At 46.0% G+C, this 18,867-nt stretch overlaps 1 protein-coding gene across 4 annotated transcripts in view; it reads left to right on the top strand.

Annotated features, from left to right (window-relative positions):
* Window positions 1–18,867, top strand: part of MERTK (MER proto-oncogene, tyrosine kinase) — a 134,424-nt gene that overhangs the window by 21,997 nt on the left and 93,560 nt on the right. For 3 of the 4 annotated variants that reach the window (XM_055243481.2, XM_055243483.2, XM_055243482.2), the window contains exon 2: window positions 11,927–12,347. In XM_055243481.2, the coding sequence (XP_055099456.1) occupies window positions 11,927–12,347 (421 nt within the window). Of the gene's footprint in view, window positions 1–5,765; window positions 5,968–11,926; window positions 12,348–18,867 lie in introns of all 4 variants that reach the window. The other variant, XM_063616644.1, reaches the window with a different exon arrangement.

The following is an 18,867-nucleotide window of genomic DNA, read 5'->3' as shown; positions in this document are numbered from 1 at the left end:
CTGGAGGGCCACTTGTAGTACTTCTTTACAGCTTGGTGAGGGTGGAAGTCTAGATTTCTCACTTGACTTTTGCTGGTGTGGATGGGGACGGGGCCGTGATGTGTTTTGGGTTGCTCGCCTGGAGTAGAGCAGTTTATTGTCTAAAAGTTTTCTGTCTGGCTGGGCTGTCCCTTTCCTTGTCTTTTAGCTCCTAGTCTAGGACATACGGGGCAAAAGGAAACCCATTTTTTCTTGAGTCCTGAGGTTCCTAGCCAGTCTGCCTGCTTCTCTCTACCTTTCAGAGTTTTGTCTTGTTTTTAAAAATTATGCTAAAAGACGAGGCCAGGCGCAGTGGCCCACGCCTGTAATCCCAGCACTTTAGGAGGCCGAGGTGGGCGGATCACAAGGTCAAGAGATGGAGACCATCCTGGCCAACATGGTGAAACCGCGTCTCTACTAAAAATACAAAAATTAGCTGGGCTTCATAGCGTGCGCCTGTAGTCCCAACTACTCTGGAGGCTGAGGCAGGAGAATCGCTTAAACCTGGGAAGTGGAGGTTGCAGTGAGTCGAGATCGTGCGACTGCACTCTAGCCTGGTGACAGAGTGAGACTCTGTCTTAAAAAAAAAAAATTATGCCAAAAGACACATAACATATAATTTACCATCTTAACCATTTCTAAGTGTAGAGCTCAGTGGAATTAAATATATTCATAATGTTGTGCAATCGTGGCCACCATTCATTTTCATCCTGTAAAATTGAAACTCTGTAACCATTAAACGCTAATTCCCCATTCCCTCTCCCCTTAGCCCCTGGCAACCACCATCCTATCTGTGTTCTGTTCTATGTGATTTTTGACTACTCTAAGTCAGAGTTTTGAAAATACTTATTTAATATCTAGCGTTCTGGGGTGTACTTAGTGGGAAGAATAGGGAAAAGTACATCTAGTCGTTTTTGGAGGGGATTCTTTGTCCTCTGTTACTTAGGGAGGACTTTAACAAACTCTTCTTGCTAGTAGGTCTGGTCTTCTGGAGATAGTCACGTTTTAAAAGAAAATTGTTTTTTCCTTAAGGATCCGCTTTTTAGTAATAGGAATTCAGGTACTGGTAGGCTGGAGTATATGTTTTGGGAGTGGCATGATGGAAAAGTTAAACATGAACTGAGCATCTCGTCTGGGTCTTATGAAAGCCACAGTTGGGCCTCCGGCAGTATCAACCCCAGACCCCCAGAGGGGAAAGCCCCTTTTAGACCCTGGCCAGACAGTATTGCCTCAGAGCCTTTCTGTGACACTTGGCATGCTGCCAGTGGAGAAAGCAGAGGGAAACCCTTGGTTAAGTAAACATGATATTGTATACAGTATTCATATTTCATTGCAAGAGTTGAATGGTTTGAGTCAGCGTAATCAGTTCCATATGTTTGGCATTGATAGTCCAGGCATGACTAGTTGCACCTTTGAAACAAGACAGATCAGATGTTTCATGGTAGGAAAATAATAGCTGCCATTTATTGCATGTCTGTGGATGCCAGACACTGTGCATTGTTTCACGTGCAATATTCCACTCTTATCTTGGAGAGAAAACAGGTACTGAAGTAGAGAATTCAGGTACTGGTGAGCTGGAGGGTATGTTTTGGGAGTGGCATGATGGAGAAATTAAACTTGGAGACTCAGCGTCTCTTCTGGGTCTTGTGAAAGCCACAGCTGAGTCTTAGGGAGAATCTATCCCAGAGCCCCAAATGCTGGAGGGAAACTGTCTCATTTTACAGAATGAGGAGAATGAGTTTTGAATGGACAGGTGACTTGCACAAGGTCACCTGGCCTCTACATGGCTGAGGTGGGGCTATGCCTTGTCCCTCTGACTTTAGGGTTCTTGTTCTCACCCCACTCCTCCTGCAGCCTCCTCATCTCCTAAAGCACATGCAGTCAAACCTGGGCCCTCTGCATGAGGATTTGCGAGCTCCATCCAGGCCACTCAGTGCCCCCTATCCCTGGCCTTCTGCAGCCCCCTGGCCCACCTTAGAGTGATTTGTGCCACTGAATCTATTCCCTAAAGCAGGGGTCTGACCCTGGCTGCACATTAGAATCATAAGAGGAGATTTTTTTAAAATCCCAGTGCCCAAGCTGCACCCTGAGCCAGTAAATTCAAGCCCTGGGTGGGACATGGGCATCAAAAGCTTAAAAACATTTCCTGGAGGATTCTGATGTTCTGCTGGGTTTGATAGCATAGTGGGAGAGTTGGAAGAAGATAGTGAAAAGTCATGGTCAGATTCTGGAAGTCTCTTTTCTGGTTGCATTGGTGCCCCCCATGGTAGGGACATGGGCATTGCAGTCTGTTTGGGAAGCTTCTTTTGCAAAGCACCACCAAGAAAAAGGCAAATGCCCCAGTGAAAAAGTGGGGGACAGGCTGAAAGGGATCATGAGAGGGTACCTAAAGCCCTTTGGGGCCCTTGGGGCCCTTGGGGCTTGCCCTGCTAACATGTGTGCTCAAGGCCAAGCAGAGAGGTACTTCTGCTCATTTCGTTTTTTGATGTTTTTTCTTTTTCTTTTTTTTTTTTGAGCCAAAAGGAGTGTATGGGGCCAGGGGCAGTAGGAAGGTCACCCCACTGATAAGCCCCTTGTGCTTTTGCTCAGATGTCTCAGCCCCTTCATGCTCCAAGCCTTGGTTCAGAGAGGTTGGATAGCTTTCCTGGTGTGCCAGGTTCCTGTTTGCCCCTCCAGACCCACTCTCCATGCTGCTCTAAGCCCCAGAAAGCAGCCTGTGGGAAGGGCAACAATGAAATCCCTAGTGCTGTGGCTCCGGCTGGTTTTGACTAAATGATACTAAGTTATATTTGTTTCACTAAGTAAATCCAGGGTGTTCCCATATTCGTTGATTATCTGAAATTCAGGTGTAAAGGGCTTTACTGTTTTTTATCTGGCAACCCAATGCCAACACTGTGTTTTACAGGCAACTTCACATTCCTTCCACCGTGCAGGCATTTCTGGGCTTTCACTGGCACTTGGGCTTTTCTCCTGTGGCTGGGCGGTGACCTCTTGGGGCACACACTGCCCAGCCATTTACTTCCTTTCCTTCCTGCAAGCCCCAGGCCTGTTCTCTCCAGCACTGACTCAGGGCCAGCCACCCGGTTTCTCCTGCAGGGCTTTGCTACACTTAGGGCAAATGGGTGGCATGATCGCCTCTTCCTCCTTTAACATTCTCCAAGTGGCCCAAGGGTCACTGCAGTGAAGTTAATAATTACCATTTGCAATTTAGGACTGATCCATCAGGTCAAGTGAGCTCTGGTTGAAGGTTGTTTTTTTTTTTTCTTTTTCTTCTAATGAAGTGTTGCTACTCTTCGTTTGTTTTTCTTCTAATGAAGTGTTGCTACTCTTTATTTTATTTATTTATTTATTTATTTATTTATTTATTTATTTATTTATTTATTTTCCGAAACGGAGTCTCACTGTGTTGCCTAGGCTGGAGTGCAGTGGCGTGATCTCAGCTCACTGCAACTTCTGCCTCCCGCCTCCCTGGTTCAAGCAATTCTCCCTGCCTCACCCTCCCGAGTAGCTGGGATTACAGGCACCTGCCACCAGGCCTGGCTACTTTTTGTATTTTTTAGTAGAGACGGGGTTTTGCCATGTTGGCTAGGCTGGTCTTGAACTCCTGACCTCAGGTGATCTGCCCGCCTCGGCCTCCCAAAGTGCTGGGATTACAGGCGTGAGCCACTGCGCCTGGCCACTACACTTTATCAATCAGGAATCCTTTGGGTATTGCATAAATAGTACCAAGTAGAAAATTTCCTTTTGTGCTATGTTTGGCCTCAGATAGCTGTGGGGGTAAAGGGAGTGGGGTGGGAGTCCTTAACCTGGGTGACAGGGCAGCTGTTCAGGACATGATTCAAATATCAGCCTGGTGTGTGCACACAGAATGGGGGGTGGGGTCACCGGTCTAGGTTCTGCGTTTTCTCCTAGAGAGGGTAGGGAAACAGAGATACCAGCATTTACAGGATTCCAGATGCAAAAGCCTTTCTCTGAACTTTGGGAGGCAGAGGCGGGCAGATCACCTGAAGTCAGGAGTTCGACACCAGCCTGACCAACATGGTGAAACTTGGTCTTTACTAAAATACAAAAATTAGTTGGGCATGATGGTACCTGCCTGTAATCCTAGCTACTCAGGAGGCTGAGGCAGGAGAATTGCTTGAACCCTGGAGGCGAGGTTTGCAGTGAGCTGAGATCACGCCACTGCAGTCCAGCCTGGGCTGTAACAGACTGAGACTCCATCTCAAAAAAAAAAAAAAAAAAAAAAAAAAAAAAAGCCTTTCTCTAAATCACAAACCCACCTGCAGAAGGGCTGTAGGGCTGTTTGATAGCAAATACCTTCAGCAGACAGCAAGACTGGTGAGGAAACAGCGTACCTCTGGAATAAGGTGCATCCTCTTGGCCATGCATTTATGTGCCATATGTTCATGTGTGCTTGAGGTGGGAAGCAAAGAACCTCTAGGAGCTGAAAGATAAGCCCTCACTCTTTTGCATCCTCCTCTGGGTCTCGTTTTTATTTTATTTTTGTTTTTGGTAGAGACTCGTCTCACTCTGTTGCCCAGGCTGATCTTGAACTCCTGGGCTCAGGCAATCCTCCCGCTTCAGCCTCCCAAAGTGCTGGGGGCCACCACACCTAGCCTGGGCCTCTTGAGTTTGAGGCTGAACTTTAGAGAGCTCAACTGATGCTTCTGCCCATTTTATTGTTGGGGAATGAATAGAAAGAGCAGGAGTAATGGGTCCCCCAGGCTGGCACTCACTCCTGCCATTACTGTAACTCTGGTAGAGGAGCTATTCCTCTCTCTTCCCAGGTGCCTGGGATCATAAAGCAGGCTGATGGCACACAGCATCCTGGGGTGGCTGGGGTGGGGTGGAACTGAACAGAGTTCAGCAGCCAGCACCCTCAGTCCCACAGGGCTGCCACCTGCCCTGCTCAGCCCTCTTCCCACAGCATGGAGGGACTCCAGGGCCAGGGAGGCTGCTTGCTGCCACATCCCCACCCACTATCATGGGACCTGCAATTTCAGTTGCTGCTGCTTTCTTTATTCACCTTGGGGATGACCTTGGGCTGTGATCACCAAGCTTCAAGAAAATCAAAGGAGCTCATGTTAGGAAAGGCTTGTGGAGACCATCCCTAGAGAGATTGAGAGATGCCTTAGAGCTGAGAGCCCTTCGCATCCCAAGCCTGATGTATATTTTTTCCTCTCACTCATGGCTGGCAATTATATTACTTTAGTATTGCCCTTTCCCACGCATTGTCCAAGATGGACATCACTGATTAAACTCAGCCCTTATCCCCACAGGGCCCAGACCTGGCTTTAGAAATTCCTACTTTAGGTGGCCAGCAGGCCAGGGTTCAAATGCAAGCCAATAACAGCCATATCAGCCAATATCTTTGGAGTGTGCTGGTGGACTCGATGTCTATCAGCTCCTACTGCTGAGAACCTCTTGTCCTCACAAGAGTTCAAAGAAGTTATAGAGCTTTCCTGAGGCCATACCTTGAGGTGGTGAAGGACTGGGTGGGCCTCAGCCCTCTGACTGCGAAGCTGCTAGCTAACCTCTGAACAGCACTGCCCACCAGCCCATCTGCCTTTGCACACTGCATTTGACAAGTGCTCAGCAAGGATTCATGGATTTGAGGGTAGGGTGCACTAGTTGATCACATGGAAAATAACATTCTTTACTGGCATGCCCTAGTGAACCAATTTTGAGTCTAAGAGACTATTCACAAAGTCCCTAAATGTCTGAGCCACTGTAATTGTGTGTCATAGGCATGCTGACAGCCTCTCCAAGTTCTGCCTCCAGCCACAGCAGTGTCCTTGCCTGGACCACCTCTCTTCCCTGCTCACCCTTCAGGACCTCTGCACGTCACACCCGTTTATTCTGTAAATGTTTGCTGCATGTGACTCCATGCCAATCATCATGGTGGGTTCAGACGATGCCACCTCCAGCCTTCAAGGAAGTTACAGACAAGTATGTTCAGAAAAACAAGGCAAACTCACACAGAAAAATGAGCAGTATGTGAATAAACATTCACTAATCATGTCCTGTGGGCATCTTCTGTGCTGGGTGCCGGAGACAGATGATGGAGACGAAAGCCCTGACTTTAAGAAGCGGATGTTAGGGCTCTGGTCAAGGGCTGCATGGTGATTGTAAACACATGGGCACAGGGCAGGGGTGCTGCACCACACAAGTCCAGGACTGGATGGAGTGGCCCCTGGAATTGGTAAATGCAGCTGCTGGAGCAGCTGGGCAGCTACTCTGGGACCTGAGTGGGAGGCTGGTGATCCAAGGCAGCTTAGCAGCACTCGTTTATGTGAAGTTAAAATTCCACTCCAGCTGTTTATCCAGTCCACATGAGGAAGCAATCCTGGGAGAAGGTGGGAGGGATAAGGTGGAGATTTCTTGTGAATTCCACCCAAATTACAACCAGAGGCCCCCCACTTTTCCATGTGCTGTGTAGAAAGGACCACATTTGCATTAAGTCTTTGATGTGGGTAAGCCTTTCAGTCTGAACTCATCTGCAGTCACTCCCCAAAAATAATTTTGGGAGTATTCCACTTCTGTGGGGGAAAAACAGGGGGAAAAGGTACATTATACAACCAAAGTAATAGAAAAAATGAAAAATTTAGCAACTTAAAATATAATCTCTAATTCATCATTGCCCCAACCCTTGGGTCCAAAACCTTGGAATGGTTTTTGTTTTGGCTTTTCTTTCTTCACATTTTGTATAATCACCCAGGGCCCCCACATAGGGCTGATGAGGTTATACATTGCACAGCTCTAGAGAACAATTTATACAGCCAACAACGATGTGAATGGCAGTACCACCCCCCTAAAATTGTGCAGTATGAGCCTCACCAATCTCACCAGCCATGTGGGGGTCCAGCCTCAGTCCCAACAGTTCTCAAGAGTTACACCATGGAAGGTTTTTACTGACTCATAATAAAATGAGAAAATAATTAAAATAATAGCTAACATTGAGTGCTTACTGTGATCCAGACAGTAATAATTCCTTTATTCCCGTTGGCAACCCTATGAGGCACCATGGTTGCCATCCCCACTTTCCCTATGAGCAAACTGAGCCTGAGCAGCCTCCAGCCACCAGCTGTCCACTCCTGAGAACTCTCCTTTATGCCAGGATCGCGTCTTTCCTCAATATTTGGTGTCAGACTGACTTTCCTTTGTGGAACACTGGCGGTAGTGAGGTTGCTGTTGCTGTCAGCCCTCCCTTCTCGGTCTCCTGAATCCTTCCTACTCCTCACTGACTGTCCCTGTAGTCAGGTCTTCACTGCCTTCCTGGAAGGTTCCCACTTCCTGCTCTTCTTCCTCCTACTCAGCCAGTTGCTGGTGCCAGAATGCCCCTCATCAAGCCTAGCTCTGAGCCTTGCTCTCCCTTGCTCAGAAGTCTTCCAGGAACTTCTCCTGCCTCAGCTAGGATTCAGGGCTCTCCACATTCACCTTAATTTTGGTTTATCTCCCATTTTTGTTTTAGCAGAGTAGCTCTACTCTTCAGCTAAAGTGCTGTTCCCAAACTGGTTGGGCTACTTCCTGTCTCTTCAGTTTCCCACCGCCTTTGACCCTGGCAGCCCCAGGCACCTTCTCCATCCCTCCTCAGATCCATTCTTTACTCACTCATTCAACAAACCTATTTTGAGTACCTCCTACATACTGGCTGTAGTGTAGGTGGTAGGTATCATGGAGCTTTCAGTCCGGCAGTGGAGAAAGAACTGGATGAGTAATCATAAGATGTATTACAAAAGGGTCCTAGCACCTAACCTGGGGGTGCTAACTATAGGAGGTTAGTCAGAGAAGGCCTCCCTGATGCTATGGGCAGCCTCCCCTCCCCACCCCCAGATAGCCATGTCCATCTCCCCTTTAGCTCCTGGGACCCACTGTGGCTCTGTTCCTGAAATAAGTCTCTTTCTTTATCCCATTTGACTGTTGTAGCAAATCTTGAACCCAGGAGGTGCTATATAAATATCTGTTGGCAATCAAATCATTCTATCAACTTCTGGTAAATCAAATTGTGCAGATCATATATATATACATATATATATATATATATGTATATATATACGTATATATATATACGTATATATATGTATATATATATACATATATATATACGTATATATATACATATATATATATATATATGTATATATATATATATTTTTTTTTTTTTTTGAGACGGAGTTTCTCTCTTGTTGCCCAGGCTGGAGTGCAATGGCACGATCTTGGCTTACTGCAACCTCTGCCTCCCGGGTTCAAGCGATTCTCCTGTCTCAGCCTCCTGAGTAGCTGGGATTACAGGCATCCGCCACTACACCCAGCTAAATTTTGGTATTTTTAGTAGATATGGGGTTTCACCATGTTGGCCAGGCTGGTCTCGAACTCCTGACCTCAGGTGATCCACCCACTTCGGCCTCCCAAAGTGCTGGGATTACAGGCGTGAGCCACCGTGCCTGGCCCAGATATCTTTTAAACCATCTAGAGTGTTGAGTGATTTCAGGGTGGGTTTTGTGGCTCCCTGACTTCAGTGATGTCACCTTAGTGGGTGGCCTTGCCCGTAACCAAGTTAATACTTTGTTTAGTGAACAGCTTGGCTCATGGAAAACTGAAGATTATACCCGAAATTGTAATCAGAGGTTATTATCTTGCACGGTTGGGCTTACAAAACAGACTTTCTTTTTTTTTTTTTTTTCCTGCTCTGTCCCCCAGGCTGGCAAGCTCCGCCTCCCAGGTTCCGCCATTTTCCTTCCTCAGCCTCCCGAGTAGCTGGGACTACAGGCGTCTGCCACCACGCCTGGCTAATTTTTTGTATTTTTAGTAGAGACGGGGTTTCACCGTGTTAGCCAGGATGGTCTCGATCTCCTGACCTCGTGATCCGCCTGCCTCGGCCTCCCAAAGTGCTGGGATTACAGGTGTGAACCACCACGCCTGGCCCCAGACTTTCATTTTATATTGTATATGCTTCAATAACTATTTGAATTTTTTCACAACAAATTTGTTAACTTTCCAATTAAAAACTTAAAATATTCTTAAATAAATTAAACCACCAAAGGTATTATTTGCTTCTCCCACTTCCCATTTTTGCCTTCTAAGAAAGGGACCTATATTTAAATGGGGGAAAAAAGTGATTTGGGTTAAACCCCTGACTCCTGAGTCCTCTGTAGCTCAGTGAATAGGAAGAACCACAGATGAGTGTGCCCATCCAAGTGGCAAAGGTGAATTGTCAAGGCTTCAAAGTACATGAATAAAGGGCCGAGTGTGGTGACTCACGCCTGTAATCCCAGCACTTTGGGAGGCTGAGGCAGGCGGATCATGAGGTCAAGAGATCAAGACCATCCTGGCTAACATGGTGAAACCCTGTCTCTACTAATAATACAAAAATTAGCCGGGCATGGTGGCACGCGCCTGTAGTCCCAGCTACTCAGGAGGCTGAGGCAGGAAAATCACGTCAACCTGGGAGGCGGAGGTTGCAGAGAAGTGAGATTGCGCCACTGCACTCCACTCCAGCCTGGCGAGAGAGCGAGACTCCATCTCAGAAAACAAACAAAAACAAAGCCTACATGAGTAAGTAGAGCACCCTTGAGGGAGCTCTGCAGGCATGAGATAAACAGCCAGAACATGCATTGCTGCAGAAAGCATCCACACATCAGAGGAAGAGGAGCCCCCTCCTCCTACCAAGAGCATAGGTCCACCCTTGTGAAGGTTTGCCTGGCATGTGGGCTGTGACTGACTGGAGAGGCAATGGTCCCTGTCTGTTGTCATCCTGATCTTCACTCCCTGGCATAAGTGAACACTCCCATGACAGCACACTCATCTCTCTGGACAGCTGGGCCCCGGGCCAGCCCACAGCTGATCCACGTAGCCCTCCCCTAAAGCACACAGAAGGCCCTATACTCCCACACTCGCTAAGACCTCAGGATAAGGAAAAGTCTTCCTGTGTCCTTGTAGGAAAATCTCTTCTCTTCTATCTGGCATTGATCCTGACTCACTAAGGAGGCAGTTCCCAAAGGCAACAGCCATGAGAGTTGGCCCCCAACATCAAAGGGGCCTGGGAGGGAGCAGTTGCTGGAATGGGAGAGGGAGCTGCATGGCAAGGGCTCCCAGACAGGGGTATGTCCTTCAGTTGAGGTGTATGTGCGGTCCAGAGTGGCTTGGCAGAGAGGAAGCTAGAGGAAAAATTCCCAGATCCCCTCCCCCCCTTCTGCCCCACAATTTCCTGCTTATATCTCCCATTAGCCAATTAAACACTTAACTGAATACTTTAAATTTAAAAAATTCCAGCCTGGGCACATAGCCAGACTCCCTCCCTACAAGAAAAAACTTTAAACTAGCTGGGCGTGGTAGCACGAGCCTATAGTCCAACCTACTCAGGAGGCTGAGGTAGGAGGATCGCTTGAGCCTAGGAGGTTGAAGTTGCAGTGAGTTACCGCACCACTGCTCTGCAGCCTGGGTGACAGGGCAAGAAGGCCCTGTTTCTTTAAAAAACAATTTGTTGTTCATCTGAAATTCAAGCTTAACTGGGCATCCTGTGTTATTTGCTAAATTGGGCACAACTCTGAGCAGAGAACACCCTACTCCTTGCACACACACACTCAGGAGCCCAGGAGGGCATGATGTCCTGAGCACAGCAGGAGGCCAGCCCTTGAGCAAGGATGGAGCCTCCACTGTGTACCCCCAGTCACCAACCCATGATGTAGAATGCTGGGCCTATGTCTCTCTCACCTGCCTGTCTCACTCACTCCCTCCCAACCTATTTGAATAGATAACAACCAGTGTAGAATCTGTGTCCAAAAATGCCACTCAGAAAGCTAAAAGTACAGCTATTATGAGCCTTCCCTTGCTCAGAAACCGTCTAAAATATTTGTGGACCAGATGAAATAAAAACATTTCCAGGTTTATTCCAGCAAGCAAGCATTTTCCTGGAAGCTTCAGTATTCTATAGCTGGTAACTTAAGCACACGTTTTTTGTTGTTAAAGCACAAAAATTATAAACTCATCTCTTTGTGGCCATGAGCAGCTTTTTTTTTTTTTTAGACAGGGTCTTACTCTGTCACCCAGGCTGGAGTGCAGTGGCACAGCCTTGGCTGACCACAGCCTTGATCTCCTGGGCTCAAGTGATCCTCCTTCCTCAGCCCCCCAAGTAGCTGGGACTACAGATGCATGCCAACACATCTGGCTAATTTTGTTTTTGTTTGTTTGTTTGTTTGTTTTTTCTGAAACTTGAGCAGCTTTTTAAAGACTATTAGCCAAATTTGCAGCATAGTCTCTGACAGAGCAGACAGTAAGAAAAGTTATTTGTTTTGAGACAGGGTCTCGCTCTGCCACCCAGGCTGGAGTGCTGTGGTGCTACCTTGGCTCACTGTAACCTCCGCCTCCCAGGTTCAAGCTGTTCTCCTGCTTCAGCCTCCTGAGTAGCTGGGATTACGGGAATATGCCACCATGCCCAGCTAATTTTTGTATGTTTAGTAGAGACAGGTTTTTGCCATGTTGGCCAGGCTGGTCTCAAACTCCTGACCTCAGGTGATCCTCCCGTCTCCGCCTCCCAAAGTGCCAAGATTACAGGTGTGAACCACCGCGCCTGGCCAAGAAAAGTGACCTTGAGCCCTGCTGTATCATCACCTTCTTCTTATACTGCTGAGTTGGGCATGAAGGACTTGGAATGAGTCAGTAATAAGAAAATTTTTATTTTTGGTAGGGGTAGTTATGTTTCTTCAAGACTCTTCCAGAGGCGAGTTTACAAACGAATGAACTGGTGAATGAGAATTGTCCAGATGTGTGTGTTGATGAATTCTGCTTATCTTTTCCTGGGGCACAGAGGACACCCCAGTGCTCTCTCTTCATGGCCTAAGAAGTTGGGAACCTACTTGAGAAACTCTTCTTATTTAAAAGGCTAAAATTTGGGTGTTCTGTTTTACAGCTATCACTGAGGCAAGAGAAGAAGCCAAGCCTTACCCGCTATTCCTGGGACCTTTTCCAGGGAGCCTGCAAACTGACCACACACCGCTATTATCCCTTCCTCACGCCAGTGGGTACCAGCCTGCCTTGATGTTCTCACCAACCCAGCCTGGAAGACCACATACAGGAAATGTAGCCATTCCCCGGGTGACCTCTGTCGAGTCAAAGCCCCTACCACCTCTTGCCTTCAAACACACAGTTGGACACATAATACTTTCTGAACATAAAGGTGTCAAATTTAATTGCTCCATCAGTGTACCTAATATATACCAGGACACCACAATTTCTTGGTGGAAAGATGGGAAGGAATTGCTTGGGGCACATCATGCAATTACACAGTTTTATCCAGATGATGAAGTTACAGCAATAATTGCTTCCTTCAGGTATGTGTTCTTGCTTCCTTTTTTTTTTTTTTAGTTTTAATATTTATTTATTTATTTATTTATTTATTTATTTATTTATTTATTTATTGATTGAGACAGAGTATCACTCTGTAGCCCAGGCTGGAGTGCAGTGGCGCAATCTCAGCTCATTGCAACCTCCACCTCCTGAGTTCAAACGATTCTCCTGCCTCAGCCTCTGGCATAGCTGGGATTACAGGCGCCCACCACCACACCCAGCTAATTTTTGTGTTTTTTTTTGTATTTTTTGTAGAGATGAGGTTTCACCATGATGCCCAGGCTGGTCTCAAACTCCTGACCTTGGGTGATCCGGCCACCTCGGCCTCCCAAAGTGCTGGGATTAGAGGCATGAGCCACCTTGCCAGGCCTCTTCCTTTCTTTTTAAATGTCATTATGTTAATGCTGCCTCAAAAGCAAAAGCCTTTTGTTTTCTGTTTAAGCAAACCACTGGTCCCTTTAGAAAGCTGAAGGATAACTGACAGTGTGTGTTCAATCTGAGCTTGGCAGTGTTGGAACTGTTGGTTAACAGAGACTCAGGGGCTGGGCCTGGGAGGCTACTTCCCACCTGACCTACGTATCATATCAAGTACAGCTGGACCCAAGAGCTCTACCAGTGAGTGGGAACAGTGTTTCTTACCGGGTAGGAGGAGACGTCAAAATCACCCTGGCCATGTGGGGCTTTTTAAACAGTGCAATTGCTTGAGCTAGAGAGTTCTGGGCTATAGTGTGCTATGCCAATTGTGTGTCTGCATCAATATGGGGATCCCCCCACCACCACCAAAAGCAGGGGACCACCAGGTTGCCTAAGGAGGGGTCAACTGGCCCAGATCAGAAACGGAGCAGGTCAGAACTCCTGCACTGTTCAGTAGTGGGATTGCACCTGTGACTAGCCACTGCATTCCAGCCTGGGCAACATGGTGAGACCCTGTCTCAAAAGAAAAAAAAAACCCAAAAAATAAAAACCAGTGCAGCTCTCTCATCCCTTCAGTTACCCTGCCACCCCTGCCTTCCACCTCTCCCCACCGCCTCCCAGTGCTGATGTAGCCCCCGTGCACCGTGGGGCAGGAAGAGATGGAAAGTCTGTCTCTGGAAATGAGACTGGCCCTAAGCCTCAGACCATCATCTCAGTACTCCACTTTGTTTTTTAAGAGCAAGCTAGATGAGGTGGGGGGTTGTGTGTGACAGGGATAAGCTAAGCCAGGACCTGTATCTGGAATACTCTGTTTTCCCAGAGACCCAGCTGTCATGTCTCAGAATGCTGCAGACGGGCAGGTAGATGCTTCTCTTCTCGCCACCCCTTTTGTATTCTCCACTCTTTCCTCTTAGCCAGATGGTGTTTTGCTTTTCTGTTTTTGTTTTTTGCATCAGGACTTTGTTGCATGCACAGTTTTAGAATTGGGTTGGCCTGTGGTTGTTAAAAGCACAAAATGAGGTCAGAGCCACACAGCGTGGAAGCAAGAACCTTTTTCCTGCAATTCCTCCGCTTTGGAGTGGAGCCTTCTTTGATCTGTTACATTTTCACTTTCTGTGACATGATACTTGGCACCATCCCATACTGTGTCATGCCTTTTAGTGAATCATTTTGTTTCCTTTTCAGAAAACTACCTCACAATTACCACAGACCTAACTACTCAGGTTAGTGTGCCAATACTTCCACAAGATGTGCCCTTTTATTTACATTTTTTCCCCCAGGCTGTAGGCTTGCTTAGTGGATAACCCCTTAGCCTCCAGGCAAAAAATGCAACTTCCACATTACTCTGGCTGGGTCTCTTGGCAGCCGTTCTCAGCCAGTGGCTAAGACTGCTTAGGAGATTTGACTATGTTTTTTCTGCATCAACTATAAAAAGCAGATGTCTTATAATTACATAGACATAGCTTCTGAAGAGAGAAGTAAAACTATCATTTAATAATAAGCGAATGACCGAGGCAGGCGGATCATGAGGTCAAGAGATCAAGACCATCCTGGCCAACGTGGTGAAACCCCGTCTCTACTAAAAATACAAAAATTATCTGGGCGTGGTGGCACGCACCTATAGTCCTAGATACTCGGGAGACTGAGGCAGGAGAATCGCTTGAACCTCGGAGGTGGAGGCTGCAGTGAGCCAAGATTGCACCACTGCACTCCAGCCTGGCAACAGAGCGAGACTCCACCTCAAAAGAAAAAAAAAAAAAAGAAGTGAATGAGGAGTAGTTTAAAGATTTGAAGAACAGCAAGCTGGCACATTGGTCTCATTGGGTGTCACCTAGGAGGGGAGCATAGCTCTACCTTGCTGTCTCTCTGGACTTGGCCAGTGTATGACTGTGGGTGAGCTGCCTCATCTTCCCTGGTCTATTTTCCAAAGGAAGAGATAGACTTGGACCATGTGACTGCCAGCTCTACTTCTGCTCTCAGATGCCATGAGCTGTTCAGAGGACTTAAATTGCAGAGTTTTAAAATTTTGATTAGTCAGTTTCTTGTTTTGGACCCATCTCTTTAGAGTGCAGAAGATGACCTAGGTGTTATTTTGAGAACTTTAGAAATTTGGAGTAGTATTTATTCTACTGTGTGTATTCAGCTTATTATATATAAACTCATTTTATTTTTTATTTTTTATTTTTATTTTTTTTTGGAGATGGAGTCTTGTTCTGTTGCCCAGGCTGGAGTGCAGTGGCGCAGTCTCAGCTCACTGCAAGCTCCGCCTCCCAGGTTCACGCCATTCTCCTGCCTCAGCCTCTCCGAGTAGCTGGGATTACAGGCGCCCGCCACCACGCCTGGCTAATTTTCCGTATTTTTAGTAGAGACGGGGTTTCACTGTGGTCGTGATCTCCTGACCTCATGATCCACCTGCCTCGGCCTCCCAAAGTGCTGGGATTACAAGCGTGAGCCACTGCGCCTGGCCTATATAAACTCATTTTAAAGGAGAAAAATCTTATTTGACCTCCAAACTAAGCCTGAAAGAAAATTTAGTGATCAGAATTTTTGCAGATGATGAGCATTTTTTTTTGGAGGTGGAGTCTCACTCTGTCGCCCAGGCTTGAGCGCAGTGGCACGACCTTGGCTCACTGCAAACTCCGCCTCCCGGGTTCACACCATTCTCCTGCCTCAGCCTCCTGAGTAGCTGGGACTACAGGCGCCCACCACCGTGCCCAGCTAAGTTTTTGTATTTTTAGTAGAGACGGGGTTTCACTGTGTTAGCCAAGATGGTCTCGATCTCTTGACCTCATGATCCACCCGCCTCGGCCTCCCAAAGTGCTGGGATTATAGGCGTGAGCCACCGTGCCCGGCCATGATGAGCATTTAGTTGAATTAGGTAGCATACAGGATGATACCAAATTTGCCTGTATATGATTCTTCAACTTTATTAAGGTAGTGTTCAGGGGCACAGTAGCTGTAGAGTGATTCAATGCAATAAATTATAGTTATAAGAGTTAAAGAAAGAGGAAAGAAACACGAAATGCAGCTTAACAGTTAAAAATGGGTTTATTTTAGAGAAATAAACCTGAGAGGGGCTTCTGGCCAATTTCAGTGAGGAGCATTATCTTTTATAGACTAAGAGTATATATTAGTTTTAGGGTAGGGGGCTTATCACAAGCTTGGAATGTTTGTATGTTGGGGAGAAGTTTATGGCAGGGTTGGAATGTCTCTGGTCAGAGGGGAGGTTATCTTTGGGCTGACATCTCTCTAGCTGAAGGGGACTTTATCTCAGGGCTGACATGTCTGTGGTCGGGGAGGGGTTTGGAATGTTTTCGATTGGAGATGTTATTTGTGGTTTACGGTCATGCTGACCTTAGCCATTAGGCTGATGCCCTTTAGATTTAGGCGGTTTTTAATCAAGGTGAACTTTAGAATGACAGTGCTTTCCAAGATGGCGATACTCCTGCTCTGTCAATAGTTACTTAATCAAGATGACAAATATTTATATAATTTCTTGGCAAGAGAGGATGATGTTGGAGACCCTAAACATGCATTGTTTTTTTGGCGAGGACACTGAGCCCCGTGAGCAGGGTCACCAGGCAGTGAGCTAGTCTTACTTAAACAGGGAGCCTGATTTGCACACCTGCAGTGACCTCTCTTCTCACATCTCCTGGGCCCTAAGGAAATCTACTGTGGCTCCCAAGAACAGTGAAGAGTTAAAAAATAGTTTTAGGCTTTCAATATATGTAATTTTGTTAGAAATGCATTAGCCTGCAATTTTGCTGGAGTTGCCATTAGTGACATCTATATGGACTATGTTTATTCAAGAGAATGTGCAATTAAAATCACTAGGGGAAGAGAACATGGATGTATATTGGCAGGGGTCAAAAGGACTCCAGAGAGAAACACCTGGTGTTTTCAGTTTGGTCATGGGACCTTTTTTTTCTAAAAGGTATTAGGATCACACATAGAAATTCCCATAAGAATAAGCAGAATTTATGTGAATTTTTAACATGATGAGGTCTCTAGATTGGGGACCCCATACTTTGTATCTGCACTCATCCTTTAAATATGGCACAATCGTGAGTTACTAGAGACTGACCCTGTGTTTATTTTTCTTTTCATTATACTTTAAGTTCTGGAGTACATGTGCAGAATGTGCAGGTTTGTTACATAGGTATACACGTGCCATGGTGCTTTGCTACACCCATCAACCCATCATCTACATTAGGTATTTCTCCTAATGCTATCCCTCCCCCAGCACCCCCACCCCAACAGGCCCTGATGTGTGGAAGTTCCCTTCCCTGTGTCCATGTGTTTTCATTGTTCAATTCCCACTGATGAGTGGGAGAATATGCAATATTTGGTTTTCTGTTCCTGTGTTAGTTTGCTGAGAATGATGGTTTCCAGGGTCATCCATGTCCCTGCAAAGGACGTGAACTCATCCTTTGTTATGGCTGCATAGTATTCCATGGCATATATGTGTCACATTTTCTGAATTCAGTCCATCATTGATGGACATTTGGATTGATTCTTCTAAGTCTTTCCCATTGAGAATGGTGCTGTAATAAACATATGTGTGCATATGTCTTTATAGTACAATGATTTCTAATCCTTTGGGTATATACCCAGTAATGGAATTGCTGGTCAAATGGTATTTCTGGTTCTAGATCCTTGAGGAATTGCCACACTGTCTTCCACAATGGTTGAACTAATGTACACTCCCACCAACAGTGTAAAAGTGTTCCTATTTCTCCACATCCTCTCCAGCATCTGTTGCTTCCTGACTTTTTAATGATCGCCATTTAAACTGGTGTGAGATGGTATCTCATTGTGGTTTTGATTTGCATTTCTCCAATGACCAATAATGATGAGCTTTTTTTCATATGTTTGTTGGCCACATAAATGTCTTCTTTTGAGAAGTGTCTGTTCATATCCTTTGCCCACTTTTTGATGGGGTTTTTTGTTTTTTTCTTGTAAATTTGTTTAAGTTCTTTGTAGATTTTGGATATTAGCCCTTTGTCAGATGGATAGATTGCAGAAATGCTCTTGCATTCTGTAGGTTGCCTGTTCACTCTGATGATAGTTTCTTTTACTATGCAGAAGCTCTTTAGTTTAATTAGATCCCATTTGTCAATTTTGGCTTTTGTTGCCATTGCTTTTGGTGTTTTCATCATGAAGTCTTTGCCCATGCCTATGTCCTGAATGGTACTGTCTAGGTTTTCTTCTAGAGTTTATATGGTTTCAGGTCTTACACTTAAGGGAAAGAGAAGGGAAAGCATCTGGTCTTTGGTCCTAAAACAGCACCTGTCCTAGTTGAAGATGTGGTTTAGAGTATCTAATGGCCCAGAGCTTTGGTTACTCCTCACACCTTCCGTTGCTCTTACACCCTCTTTCCCACAGTGGCCCCTGCTGTCATATAGCTCTCTCCCTTCCAAAGGAAGAAAGGACTGTGATAAAATCATTTACTCTAAGGAAAGCTGTAACATTCACTGGTGATGTCATTTTAGACACCAAGAAATAGCGATATTGTAAAAATCAATACACATAGGCAAGTACACACTAGTTATCAAAATGGGCATCCTTGCACATGAAGGTGTTTTCAGGCAATTTGTTATTTTTTGGCTGCATTGTTAAGTGAGGGATGGCTGAACATTGAGGCAAGTTGGGCAGACCTGGTCCCTGTCCTCCTGCTCATGGTTGTGAACAGAATGGAGTGGAAGGGCCAAATCGAACATCAGGTGCAGCAGCACTAAGGTACTGTTGCCTTCAGATTTTAGATTTGTCCTTGAAGTATTAATTTAAGGGAGGAGGAACTGGCACCAGGACTGGGGGAGGTACATTTCTGCCTCTCAGAAGCAACCGCATCTTGCAATCAAACCTCAGTTAATTGAAACTTGGGGAAGAAAGATGGAAATAATAGGAGCTCATGGACATTTAAGTACGAATCCCATGTACTCTGGAAAGACTAAGGGAGATTTGGCATCATGCATGAGAATGTCCCTGAAAGATTTTTAAACTACTTGGTCTTAGCTCGTGTGTGTGTGTGTGTGTGTGTGTGTGTGTGTGTTTAAATTATTTTAATAGTAATATATGTATTTTGTCAAA

This window comes from Symphalangus syndactylus, chromosome 14 (assembly GCF_028878055.3).
Source record: "Symphalangus syndactylus isolate Jambi chromosome 14, NHGRI_mSymSyn1-v2.1_pri, whole genome shotgun sequence".
Taxonomy (NCBI): Eukaryota; Metazoa; Chordata; class Mammalia; order Primates; family Hylobatidae; genus Symphalangus; species Symphalangus syndactylus.
The sequence above is the reverse complement of the archived record's forward strand: the minus strand, read 5'-3'. Positions and strand labels throughout refer to the sequence as shown.